We start from the raw sequence: 14654 nt of genomic DNA, 5'->3' as shown, positions 1-14654 counted from the left end.
ATTACCTTATCCACCCATTTCTCCGCTAGAAGTATTCCTACGCCCCCGACCCCGTCAGTGTTCCCTGCCCAGAAAATCTTGTACCTGTGTTCTTTGCCTGTGAGGAACCTCGCAGAACCTCCTCTCCATCTTACTTCCTGGATGCAGCACATATCTACGCGTCTCCGTTCAAGCATCTCAACAATTTCACCAGATCTACCTTTCAGCGTGCCGACGTTGAGAGTGCCAATCCTAACAGTATGGGTGTTGGGGGTGTGGGCCTGTAGCCTGGGAAGGGGAAAAGCAGTGTCGTGTACCTGAAAAGAAAACTTGCAATTGGAAGAATACCTGAAAAGAAAGCTTGCAATTCTGTGATTTATATATACTAGATAATAATAATAATAAGAAGAAGAAGAAGAAGACAAATTCTTTCTACTATAGGCACAGGCCTGAAATTTGGGGGAGTAGATAATTGGTACTTAATCTATCAACACTAAAAGGTAAAGTGGATCTCAGCATAGTTTGAACTCAGAATGTAGTGACGGGTGAAATACTGCTACGCATTTCATCCAGCATGCTGATGATGCTGCCTGCTCGCCAGCAATAAGAAGAAGAAGAAGAATCCTTTCTACTAAAAACACAAGGCCTGAAATTTTTGTGGAGAGGGAACTCGTTGATTACATCGACCTCCATGGAATTTGAACTCAGAATGCAGAGACAGAAGAAATGCTACATTTTGCCTGATGTGCTAACGATTCTACCAGCTTGTCACATAATAGTAATAATAGTAATAATAATAATGATTTCACTTGCCGCCGAAGGTGCCACACAGTGGAACTGAACCCAGTACCATGTGGTTGGGAAGCAAGCTTCTTACCACACAGCCATGCCCACGCCTATATTTCATTTAATTATTTAAGTAAATTTCATATTTGTTTAATTTAGAGTGCATTGATTAGGGTGACCACCCCTGCTTTGGAAAAATTAGAAATCCAGGAAAGTCAATGTTGAACCTGTAAAAAAAATAATGTTGATGATGATGATGATGATGTTGATGATGATGACAACAATGATGACGACAATGATGATGATGACGATAACAACGACGATGATATCCATGATGATGGCGCCAACAATGATGATGATGATGACAACAATGATGACGATGATGACAACAACAGTGATGATGATGACAATGACAACAATGACGACAATGATGACAACAACGATGACATTGATGATGACAACTACGATGATGACACTGATAATGGTGATGATGATTTATTTTCTCACACGGGCATCTGGTGGGGAATTTTACAAGATTAGTTTACAAAATTGGTGGAAAGGACAACCAATGAGAGAACAAGTAAAATTCGCTTCCAGCATTCTTCGTTTCCTTTTCTTCTTGCTTTTTGCTTATTTTCATTAAATGATTCAGAGGAGAAAGAACAATTCTCATGATTCTGTTCATGGCTTTTCGACAGTTCATTGTGATATATTCATCTTGGCCAATTACATCCTTGTAAATAAATCATCAGTAATTTCATCGCCTGATAATTTCATTACAAGGTAATTACATCGTCAGTGGATACACTGTCAATAAATTCTTTGTCCATTATCATGCCAAAGGAAACTTTAATGAACTCATCATCATGCCTTTTTTGTTATCTGCAGGGTAAATATATCTTTTGCTTGTTTCACTCATTAGACTGTGACCATGCTGGGGTACCATCATGAAGGGTTTAATTGAACAAATCAACCCCAGTATTTATTTTTTTGTTTTAAAAGTCTGGTACTTATTCTATTGGTCTTTTTTGTTGAACTGCTAAGTTATAGAGACTTAAACAAACCAACACCAAGCAAGGTGAATTGATGACAAACACCATTCATCAGTCTTTCATAATGGCTTCTCCAAGCCTCTTTCTTTGCAGAATCATTAAATGCAAGGAACCATAATCCATGCGCATACATTTCTCTCCTATGACATCATGGTTTTCTCTCACACATTGTCTTGCAATCCGAAATACTTCAGTTCTTTGGTTTTCATGTTGCTGAACATTGACAAACTTCTTTTCTGCTATTCCTTTGGCTCTATATACCTGTCTCTTAACTTCCCTTTTGGTTATTTGATACATTCTCCTGCTACCCCCACTCTTCCGGGCATTCCAAGCCTGTTTCTTTGCTTTAATGGCCCTGTCTACAGCATTGTTCCACCACCATGTTACCCTGGGTCTGGAAGGGACTTTGCACCAGCCACAGATTTGGTCTGTAGCACTCAGCAAGCTGTCTTGCAGGAATTCCCAGCTGCCTTCTATGTCACAGGACTGTAGCTCCTCCTCCCTATCATCAAATTTCTTGGTAAGGATATCCCTAAATCTCTGACCATGTAAAGGGTTCCTAAGCTTCTAGGCCCTTCTTTTCCAGATTGGTCCGCTTTCTGGTATCCTTCTGGCCTTGAGTCTAAAGTCACTAATAACTAGTCTATGTTGCAGGGTGCATTCTTCATCAAGGAGAGTCTTTGTATTTAAGAGCAACCATGCATCCCGCTGTCTTGTGAGAATGAAATCGATCTGGCTAGCAGAGTCACCTGACTGATAGGCTATCAGGTGGCTGGCTGGCTTCCTGAAGTTGGTGTTGCAGATCAATAGGTTATTTGCATTGCAGAACTCCAGGAGCCTAGTTCCTTCTTCATTTCTGGTACCAACTCCATGGCCCCCATGTACAGCATGGAAGATACCAGATTGCTGTTTGACATGCCCATTAAAATCTCCAGTCACAAAGATGAGATCATTGTCACTCGTCTTTGAGGTTGGTAAGAGAAGTAGGGGTTCACCAAGGATCAGTCCTCAGCCCCCTCTTAGGCAATAACAGAGGAATTCAAGACAGGCTGCCTCTGGGAGCTCCTCTATGGTGATGACCTTGCTCTGATAGCTGAGTCACTGCCAGAACTGGAGACGAAGTTCAGGGTGTGGAAGCAAGGTCTAGAATCGAATGGCCTTAGGGTTAAACTAGCAAAAACCAGTCTTAGTAAGTAGGAAGGCTGTCAAATCTCAATCCGCTTCAGGTAGATGGCCCTGCTCGATCTGAAGAAAAGGTGTGGGTAGAAACTCCATACAATGTACCCAGTGTAAGCTATGGACACATAAAAGGTGCAGCAATATCAAAGGAAGGTTAACTGGGAAAATAGTTTTTGTGTGTGGCAGATGCACTGGGACAATAAACACTGAAGATGTACAGAAACAGGGGGAGAAACTAGAAGTAGTTAATAGTTTCTGCTACCTAGGCAACCAAATCCATAGTGAGGTTAGCTGCTCTGAGAGTGCAGTGACTAGAGTAAGAATAGCCTGGGCAAAGTTCAGGAAGCTCCTACCTCTGCTCAGGGCGAAAGGTGGACTGTATGAATGATGTGTGCAAATTGCCATACTACACAGCTGTGAAACAGGCCATGAATGCTGAGGCTTGAAAGAAATGAAGCGAATACGATCCACTGGATGTGTAATGTCAGTGTACATACATGACAGAGAGAAAAGTTGGGCATAAGAAGCATCAAATGTGGTGTGCAAGAGAGGCATCTGCACTGGTATGGTCATGTATTATGTATGAATGAAGACAGCTGTGTGAAGAAGTGCCACTCCCTAACTGTAGAAGGAACCTGTGGAAGAGGTAGGCCCAGGAAGACATGAGATGAGGTCGTGAAGCATGACCTTCGAATATTGGGCCTCACAGAGCCAATGATGGGAGACTGGGACCTTTGGAGATAAACTGTAACAGAGAAGACCCGGCAACTAAAGTGAGATCGCAGCCATGCATGTCCAGCCGTGTTAAGAATACCCCTGATGCATCGGTCAATATATGCTTGAGAAGACTTGTTGAGTCAAGTAAAACCAATATCGTAGCTGTAGCCAGTGTTCCCTGACTGGCTCCCATGTGGGTGGCATGTAAAAAGCACCATCTGAATGTGGTTGATGCCAGGTCTACTTGACTGGCTCCCTTGCTGGTGGCACTTAAAAAGCACCAACCAATCATGGCCGATGCCAGTACCATCTGACTGGCTCTTGTGCCGGTGGCACGTAAAAAGTACCGACTACACTCTCAGAGTGGTTGGTGTTAGGAAAGCCATCCAGCTGTAGAAACATTACCAGATTAGATTGGAGCCTGGTGCAGCCGCTGGCTCTCCAGACCTCAGTCAAACCATCCAACCCATGCCAGCATGGAAAACGGATGTTAAACGATGATGATGATGATGACATACATACACACACAAACAGATAGACAGACAGATAGATGTAGATAGATAGATAGATAGACAGATAGATAAATAGACAGACAGACAGACAGATAGATAGATATGTCATTCAGGGCATCCATCTGATCAAAGCCTTCATGTTTGCCTAATTGCGCCAGACCCTGTCACGCAGGGATTGGTTTACATAGCAACTTGAGGGTTTGCCACTCTTCCTCGTGGTCTTCAGACAGGAAGAACTGCCATTATCATCATCATCATCATATCTATATATATAATGTGTGTGTATATAGATATATATATGTATGTATATGTATATGGATGTATGTATGCCTGTATGTATATATGTGCATACATATATAAACGTACATTCGTACGAATGTATGTATGTATATATGCTTACCATGTACAATACAGAAATAAGTCTACCTCACATACTTACAAACACTAATTAAATACCTTAATCTCTCATTTCATTATTTGCATAAGTTGCTGTTGTCGCTGTTGTTGTCAATGTTGCTTCTTTAGCTTGTTTTTTTTTTCCTTATAAATAATTAAACAGTATCTTTTATTTATATATATATATATTTGCTATTTTACCTACCTGAGGCAGGTATTACAAGGTGTTTCTTTAACAGAGCTTTGTGGGAGATAGTTACATAATTAGGTGATAGAAATATTCCATTAGCAAGTTAAACATTGAAAAACTTGACATACCTGAGGTAGCCTTGTTTGAAAAGGAAATGCACACTCGTGAAATGTCAAGATGACATGGCCGGCCATTGGCTTCAGTGTGTGGGTGTAGGTGTGCATATGGGGGCATGGTATTAGGGGTGTGGGGGTTATGTGCATGTATCATCATTATCATCACCATCATCATCATTTATTTAAAATCCATGCTGGCATGGGTTGGGTAGTTTGACAGGATGTGAAGGGCACAACGTCTGCATTACGCTATTTGTCTGCATGTAGCTTCATCATAATTTTAATGTCCACATAAAAAGCAGTTATGTGGGTGCCGGTTGCTTTTTAATGCACTGATTTTGGTGCCACATAAAAAGCACTGGTGTTGATGCCACATGAAAAGCACTGGTGATGGTGCCATATATAAAACACCCAATATACTCTGTACAATGGTTGGCATTAGGAATGGTATCCAGCTGTAGATACCAAGCCAAAACAGAGTATGGAACTTGGTGTAGCCTCTGGCTTTACCAGTTACTGTCAAGCTGTCCAACCAGTGCTGGCATGGAAAACGAATGTTAAATGTTGATGATGATGTTGACATTGCATGCTTCTTTGCATCTAATTAAATTCATTGAAACCAATTTTCTGGATCCCCTTCCTGTCACCAACCCTCACCTGTTTCCAACTAAGATAATATTTCCCCATAGTGACCAGATAGGTTTCCACGGAAGATTGGAAAGGAAAGACCCTGTTTGCATCATGGTGTTGTACTTTAACAACAGTTATATGATGTCAAGCTGCACACATGTGTGTGTGTGTGTGATTCACTCATAATGGTTAAGGTATTGCAGTGAAACTGAACCTAGAACCATAAGGTTAGGAGGCAAACTTCTTAACCCACGGCCACGCTTCTGCCTCTGTGTGTGTATGTGTGTGTGTGTGTGTGTGGGTGTGTGTGTGTGTGTGCGCACGTGTGTGTGTGTGTGTGTGCATACATACATGTATAGTGACACATCAGTAATATATTAATTTCCCATTAATATCTTTAAAATATCAATGAAGAAAGAAAGAAAGAAAGAAGAGCGAAAATGTGAAACACAACAAAATTCCAAGTTCCCTGACCAACAATGATTCACCCATTCAGAGTGTAACTTACCCTAGAACCTATATTTATGAACCAATAACCCCACAAAAGAAATGCAGTAGGATCATGTCAGTGACTAGATTGCAGTCAAATGAAAAATACCTTCACACCAAACAATAAATGTTGAAGTGAAGTTGACAGTCTTTCCTGGCATAAATAACTTCCCTGAAATAAATAACTGAAATCTAACAAATAAAAAAGCATTTGAATAATGATAAAAAAAATTTCAACTTAGAAACAATTTCCCCACTGAGATCCTTAAGTTTTCCCCTTAGAGCCCTCAAATTCCCCTCAGAGTGAAAACTTTATCCCCATGTTAATAATTTGTTGATATAAACACTCAGTTTCCGTTGTTACATTTATTTTTATTTCTATTTCTCAACAGGGCATTATTGACATATGATGGAGACAACATTATTCCCCTTGAAACTGGGGAAGATTTTGAAGATTTTAAATCTCATTTCACAAGTAAGTCCTATTTGACTGTCATCACTTGAAACATTATATCGTCTTGTCACACCAACTCATGTACATTACTGTGTATAAATTATGCTCTTCTGCTTTTATTCTTGCCTTGAAGATTATTTTAACTGATTATACTTAATACACAGGCAAGTCAGTCCCACTTGGATTTACTGCAAAATAATAACATGTTGAAATTTTATGTTACATTCTTGATTAGGATCATTATCAGCATAAACCTGCAGGCCTTCCTCTATAAGTGCCGACCCTTTAAAAATAATCTTTGTTGTCAATTTAAGTGGTATAGGTGGAACTTCTCTTGTCTCATTTGTATTCTCAGCTTGTTCTTTTTCTACCAGTGTCAGATCCTTGTTAGATAAACTTTTTCTCTGGGACACTAGCAACTCACACATCATCATCCTCTATGACTTCTTCAAATCTGACATCCTTTGCAAATATCACAATATCTTTCCAAATTTGATGAACTTTCCGATAGAGGAAAACTTTTAGTGGGTACTGTCTGGCCATAGACTTTTTCGAGCACTATTCAGGGTGTGGAAGCAAGGTCTAGAATCGAATGGCCTTAGGGTTAAACTAGCAAAAACCACTTCTTTCAATAGCTCATCTATATTATCTACAACATCCATTATGTTGAATTTCTTTCAGAAATCTTTAACTGTAGGTTTATCCTTCCTGTCAATTGCTTTCATAAGTTGTTTGAAAGTTCTTCTCTTCTGCCTTGAAGTTAGCTTTGCACATTGATCCATTGGTTGGAGCAAAGAAGTTGTATTCTTGGAGATATGTTCTACTCTCACATGATCTAAGTTGGCTGGGTGACTAAGTGCATTTTCTAAAAGAAGCAATGTTTTCTTGGAAACCTTACGTCTAGTACTGTACCATGCTACAAAACGTTTGTAAACTACTCTTTGAAAAGGTTCTTAGTCATCCTTGCCTTCTTATTTTGAATGCCAAATCAAACGTAAATTAAGCTTTATGTAACCTTTGAAATCCCTTGAATTTTCAGAGTGATACACTTGTAGGGGATTTAATTTCATATCACCAGTGGCATTTCCTCCCAAAAAGAAGTATCAAATGGTTTTTGGAAGCTTTAAATCCTGGTGCTGATTTTTCTTCTCAAGAAATAAAGCTTCTAGCAGGCAGACACTTCCAGAAAAGTACAGTTTCATCAACATTGCATTCTTGCTCTGGTGTGTAGCTCCCTTCAACAATCATTTTCTTCAAATACCCAGGATAATTAGGAGCAGCCTTTGAATCAGCGCTTGCAGCTTCACCAGTGTCTTCTACTATAGCCTCGGACTGACCAAAGCCTTGTGAGTGGATTTGGTAGATGGAAACTGAAAGAAACCCGTCGTGTATATGTATATATATATATATATATATATATATATATATATGTATGTGTGTGTGAGTGTTTGCATGCATCTGTATTTGTCTCCCCAACATCACTTGAGAACCGAAATTGTTCAGTATGTGCCAAGGCCCCTTTTCCTTTATGTGCTCAGTCCCACTAACTTCAGAACTTGGCTGTGCCTCTGTTGCTGATTGCCTTTCTTTATGCCAACCACTTCACAGAGTATATTGGGTGCTTTTTACATGCCACTGGCACTAGTTAGGTCAGTGAGTAACTTGCAAGACCTGGTAACTGAGGACTGTACGATTTAGGGAAGGGGCCTTATTATATCACATGACGAGAGGTTAAAGTATGATAGAGAGATAGAAACAGGTGTATTACTGTAGAAGTGGTACATGGTTACCCAGGTAGGAAAAAGGGAGAGGATGAGGGTGCACAGGGTGTAACCTTAAGTTACAGGAAGGTGAACTCTGGAGAAATGGTCCCAGAGGACTGAACAGGGTGAATGAGTAGGTAAGATTGTAAGAGTGTGAAACAAAGGTAGCAGGTAGATAGAGGTGAGGGGAGAGGTGAATGCAGTGAATGGCAGAGATGAATGGAAGTGCGATTAATGGTGGTGAATAGGAGCATGGAGGAGAGGAGGTAGAAGAAATAGGATTGGGTCAAGGAGGTGATTGATGGTTGCACAGGTGAGGTGGAGTGTGGGTACTCTATGTGGGAGACGCACAATGCCGAGGATGAGGTTAGAGGCACATAGGTGGGTGAACATGCACAGTGGGGTCTGCCATTGGCAGAATGTAAAGGTGTACAGAGGAATGTGGTGGGGTCTAGGGGGTATTCAGTGGAAAATAAATGGTGGGGGATGATACTAAGATTGTCAGATACAAAGTAAGTAACTCTCATATATTTACAACAGCCAAGTGAATAATTCCATCATCAGAAGAGTGGAGGGGTGGATGTTACTGAGGTGAGTTATGAGGAAGATACACATCAGGGACAGATTGGGTCATTGTGTTTTTAGGGCCTCAATTTTGCTGAGATGTACATACAGGTACAGGTGTAGCTGTGTGGTAAGAAGTTTGCTCCCCAGCCACATGGTTCCAGTTTCAGTCCCACTGCGTAGCACCTTGGGCAAGTGTCTTCTACTATAGCTTTGGGCTAACCAAAGCTTTGTGAGTGGATTTGGTAGATGGAAACTGAAAGAAGCCAATCATGTGTGTGTGTCTGTGTTTGTCCCTCACCCTGCTTGACAACTGATATTGATTCATTTATGTCTCCGTAACTTAGTGGCTTGAGAAAAGAGACTGACAAAATAAATAAAAAATACTGAGGTTAATTCATTGATCTACAAATTCTTCAAGGCAGTGCCCCAGCATGGCCACAGTCCAATTACTAAAACAAGTAAAGGATATAAAATAAAAAGATACAATACACACACATACACACACATGAGCATCTTGTTTATTTCCAGTCTGATGTATTCCACATCAATCCAACACCTCAGACAATTCAACAAGCATTTTAGTCTTTTTCTACAAGAGATTGCAAACCCATTCACTCAACTTTTCTCCATTTAGGGAGAAAGGAACACAGCTGTAAGTGATTTTCTGGGACCATTCTTACTGTGTTACATAACAGATTTCAAGACATAGATAGTAGTAGAGAAAGAGAGAAGAATCAAAGTCTTTGGCTGTTATCTCTAACAGGTCAAGAGTTCACTTAGCAGTTTCCTTGTTACTATCTTTATGTCTAACCTTTTTTTTTATGTGTATTTTTATTCTTTTTTTCCTTTGCTTCTTTCAGGTGAAGAACGTTTCTATGGATACCTGCGTATTGAAACAGGAGATGAAATGAGTAAACGAAGTAAATTTGTTTTTATTACGTGGGTTGGGACTCAAGTATCAATGATGAAACAAGCTAAAGTCAGCACAGATAAAAATTTCGTCCGAGACATCTTGACGGTCAGTTTCAAAGATTTTTGCTTCTACCTTTATTGTTTTGGCTTGCTTCTCGGTCTGTGTGTCCATATGTACATATTTGTGTGTTTACTTGCACCACCAGGACCTGTGCATTCGTACTGTAAGAACCCATACAAAGTGTTAGAAAAGTATGCAGAGCTAAGCAAAGTTACATAAATATAAGAGAGGAGAAAAGACATAATTTATTGGGTTTGAAATTACAAAATAATTAAATGAATATATATGTATATATAAACATATATATGTATGTATATATAAACACAGATATAAGGCTTTCTGCTATAGGTATAAGGCCTGAAATTTTAGGGGAAGGGAGCAGTCGATTACATCAACCCTAATACTCAACTGGTATTTATATCATTGACCCCCAAAAGGATGAAAGAGAAAGTAGACCTTGGTGGAATTTGAACTCAGAATATAAAACCAGAAAAATGCCACAAACTATTTTGTCCAGCAAGTTAATAATTCAACCACTTCACCCCCTTAACCCTTTAGCATTCTATCAAATGCATTTGGATTGATCATGCATTATCTTGAAGCTTCAAGATCTTGATGTGATTGTTTATTTCTAAAATAACATTGTAGGATGGTGTAAGAGACCAGATCTGGCCTGTTTGATCATAAAGCAGGTAGAGTATTTGGGCCAGATATGGCTAGTTTAAATGCTAAAGGGTTTAAATGCACAAATATAATTAAGAGATGAATTTTAAGGGAAACGCACAACTTTCTGAACCAGACCAGGGTTTTCCGTAACTCTGTACAGAAACCTTGGACAAGTGTAATCTACCATAGCTACAGTTTGACCAAAGGCCTGTAAATGAAATTTGATAGACAGAAATTGCATGAAACCAATCAGTGGAACCATTCCTGTTGTTGGATGGTAAATTTAATCTGGTCTTCAGTTGAACGACCCATCATCAGGTCCTTTGGTGCTTTCAGTTGAGTCTACTCTGCTACAAGAATCTTGACCAGGTCTCTAACCTTGAAAATGGTTTGAATCTTCTCTTTGTCACTTCCTTCATCTCTCCATCCCCATCTCTTCTTTCATCTCTTCCTCCCTTTATCTCTTCTTCTCTTCCTCTTCCTATTAAGGCATAAAAGTACTGAAATAGTTTGTTGTATTTCTGGAGGATCATTTTGCCAATAATAAACACACATGCTGGTTAACTTCACATCAATTTGTTAACTATTAATCGATTGTTTGATTAAGCAGTTAGTTAATAAATCTATCAGCTGTTTGTCAAAGTCTTTCATTACCATTCACAGCTCTTCAATGGCATGCCCTATCTACTCCAGGTCAACCTCAAGTCTTGACCCGCAAACAAAAGGACAGACAGATCTGAAATTGATCTGGAGTAGGAAGGTCATGTCATTGAAGACATCACAAATGGCTATGAAAGGACTCTGACAAACTTAACTAATTAATTGATTGGTTAACTGAATCATTAATGAAATACCTGATTAGTTTGTTGGTTACATAGTTATCCAATTGATGAATTATAAGGAAGTGAAATTGAACCAATGCATGTATTATTATTACTGGTGTAATGACCCTCCCAAGGCACAATAAAATCTGTTTCAACACACAAATTCACATCAAGAATCTTGCAAACCAAATAAAAAAAGGAAATACTAAAATAAAAATCTATCAGTCCTAACAGTCAGGTTGGTTTAGGTAAGTAGATAAGTAAGTAGACAAATAGGTAATTAGGTAGGGAGGGAGGGAGGCAAAGAGGAAAGGTAGAAAGATAAGTGGGTGGGTTTGGTTGAATGGGTAGGATGGTAGGGGGTTCACTGAAATAAAGTCAGAAATACTTTTACCTTGTCCAGAGACACAGCAGAAATGCCCAAGTTAGAGTTTGAACTCTCAGTTCATGACTCATTAGTCCAATTTCTTATCATTCTCAGCTAATAGGCTGGCTGCCCGTCTGGCTGGCTGGCTGGCTGGCTGGCTGGCTGGCTGGCTGGCTGGCTGGCTGGCTGGCTGGCTGGCTGGCTGGCTGGCTGGCTGGCTGGCTGGCTGGCTGGCTGGCTGGCTGGCTGGCTGGCTGGTTAGCTAGTCTGGTTCTTAATTATTCCTTATCAATGAATACTCTTAATGTGTGAACAAGGCTTCAGTTGACCCAGTGATGTAGTAGAAGACACTTTCCCAAGCTGTGTGGCTGAACTTGAAACCACTATGATGGGATGTGTGTGTGTGTATAGATAGTTATGTATGAATGTATGTACGTATGTGTGTGTGTGTGTGTGTCGGTGGTCCATCGGTGTCAAACAATGACAAAGTCTGCATTCTCAGAGTCACATGACTCTGTGGAGTCATGTGACTCCACAGCCAGAAGCTGGAAGCACACAGGTATCACAGCGATAGTTTGTTGTCTGGATTGAGGTGGATGCTGCCCTCTGATGTCTGTTTCTTGCAACAACAAGACACTGTTGCTAATCCTCTTCAAAGGCAGCTGCTGCTCGTGAGGTGAGAGACCTCCACATTGATTTGTCTGCAGCAGAGGCTTCAAGTTCACGTGGATTACTGGCATAGTGGAAGTTATTGTTTGTTTAAAAGTGAAGGGGTGGGGGTACAGTTTGCATGGGTCTGCATGGAAGTGCTGTCTGTTCTTAAGGATCATATATATAACATATATATGCACGAGTATATTTAAAACCATTTGTCTGGTATATTAAATATTAAAATAGCGTAACTTCAAATTGTGGATTGAAAAAATAAATCAATAATATAATTATATTAACAGTGTAATGATATAATATAATATCATATAAATTTTGGTCTTGGTGAAATTTAAACGAGAAAACTTAGTGACTGCCAAATATTGCCAAAAATTGCCAAAAACTTTTTACTAAGCTCATTAAAGCTCTGTCATCACTATCGCATTACAATTAATGATAACAGTAATGATAAATAAATTCAATGGAAATAATCAGGTAAAGAATAAAAATATTAAAAGTAATAATAAAATTATAATAAAGAATAAAACAAAATAAAACAAATCCATTCTGGTTATCTATACATGATATCTATACAAAACATATTAGACGATTGTAAAAGGACTTTTAAGATGTACAATAAAAATCAAAATTGTGAGGTATATTGTGGGCTAAACTGCATTGTAAAAGAAACAATCAAATGGCTCAAAAAGGTATGTATATGTATATATGTATATATATATATATATATATATATATATATATACACATATACATACATATATATACATATATATATATATATACATATATAGCGAGATCGTTGCCAGTGCCCCTGGACTGGCTCTTGTGTGGGTGGCACATAAAAGACACCATTTCGAGCGTGGCCGTTTTAGTGCAGGTGACACGTAAAAGCACCCACTACACTCTCTGAGTGGTTGGCGTTAGGAAGGGAATCCAGCTGTAGAAACTCTGCCAAATTAGATTGGAGCCTGGTGTAGCCATCCGGTTGCACCAGTCCTCATTCAAATCGTCCAACCCATGCTAGCATGGAAAGCAGACATTAAACGATGATGATGATGATATATAGATATATCCCACACAAATAGGAAGGCCTTCTTTTCTTCTGTTGGGGGCTTATATGCCCCTTTATTTAGACTATTTTCATTGCACAGTGATCTCCATAATCTTTAAGCTTATATAAAAAATACCATTATTATTATTATTTACAGGATTGTAAAAACAGCGCCATATAAAAAACTATTCACACCGAAAGCATAAGTATATACACACACACATATATATGTATACATGTGCATATATATACATATATATATACATACACACACACACATACACACACACATACACACATATGGATCAAAACAGTTTGATTCAAATTCGTTGGTACTCCAAGAGTTTCAAGCATGATGCTAGTCGTCAGCCATTTTTGAATTTGAATGATAGGAGTTGAAAGTTATTACCATAAGGTGGGCTGCGATTAGTCGAGGAAGGTCATGTGGTGTTGTGGTTTAACGTTAGTATATCCATAACAGTTAGTTTGAAAATACCGCATGGTGAGCAGATCAACCACATGGTGGACAGGAAGTCAGTCAGGTGATTGGAGGGAAAGTAGGAAGGGACAATATGTGCAAGTATATAGTTGTATATGTGGGTGTGTAGACACACTCATATGGTTTTGCGTGCATGTCTACATTGATGCAAATGTGTGCATCTGTACAAGAGTGCACATGCGCAAGCCCACATATACACATACACACATAAATGAACGAATATGTGCATGTGCACACACACACACATACATGCACATACACACATATATACACATGTACACACACACACATGTGTATTCATTTATATGTACATATGTATATATGTCCTGAAATAGATCAAAGAGGAAAAGGATCCCATTACCTTTAAACAAAATCTGGACAAATTTCTTCAAGGAATACCAGACAAGCCACCTGTACCTAGATATAACTCAAACAACAAGAACTCCCTACTTGCATGGACCCCATGATACCACAAAACTTGACTTAAAAAGGATTTAGATAATCCTATCAGGTGGTGCTATTAAGTTAGACTTGGCCTGGACTAATCTTTGGTCAAAACATATCTAAGTTTATATATATATATGTGTGTGTGTGTATGTGTGGAGAGAGAGAGAGAGAGAGAGAGAGAGAGAGAGAGAGAGTTTGAAGTGATTTACAGATATTGTATATTTTGAATAATAAGGTAGTCAGAATGTTGGATGATTAATTGAAAAACTAGATGTTGTTTTCAATTGAAACCATGACCAATTCAAATACAAAAATTCTTTTTCCTTCC

The 14654-nt window shown here is 39.1% G+C and overlaps 1 protein-coding gene across 1 annotated transcript in view; it reads left to right on the top strand.

The window, feature by feature from the left end:
• The window catches only part of LOC106872984 (coactosin-like protein), a 72111-nt gene that overhangs the window by 32483 nt on the left and 24974 nt on the right, over window positions 1-14654 (top strand). The window contains exons 2-3 of the mRNA XM_014920173.2: window positions 6439-6521; window positions 9691-9848. Of these exons, the coding sequence (XP_014775659.1) occupies window positions 6439-6521; window positions 9691-9848 (241 nt within the window). The remainder of the gene's footprint in view (window positions 1-6438; window positions 6522-9690; window positions 9849-14654) is intronic.

This window comes from Octopus bimaculoides, chromosome 24 (genome assembly GCF_001194135.2).
Source record: "Octopus bimaculoides isolate UCB-OBI-ISO-001 chromosome 24, ASM119413v2, whole genome shotgun sequence".
NCBI lineage: Eukaryota > Metazoa > Mollusca > Cephalopoda > Octopoda > Octopodidae > Octopus > Octopus bimaculoides.
This window is presented reverse-complemented; position numbering and strand designations above follow the sequence as displayed.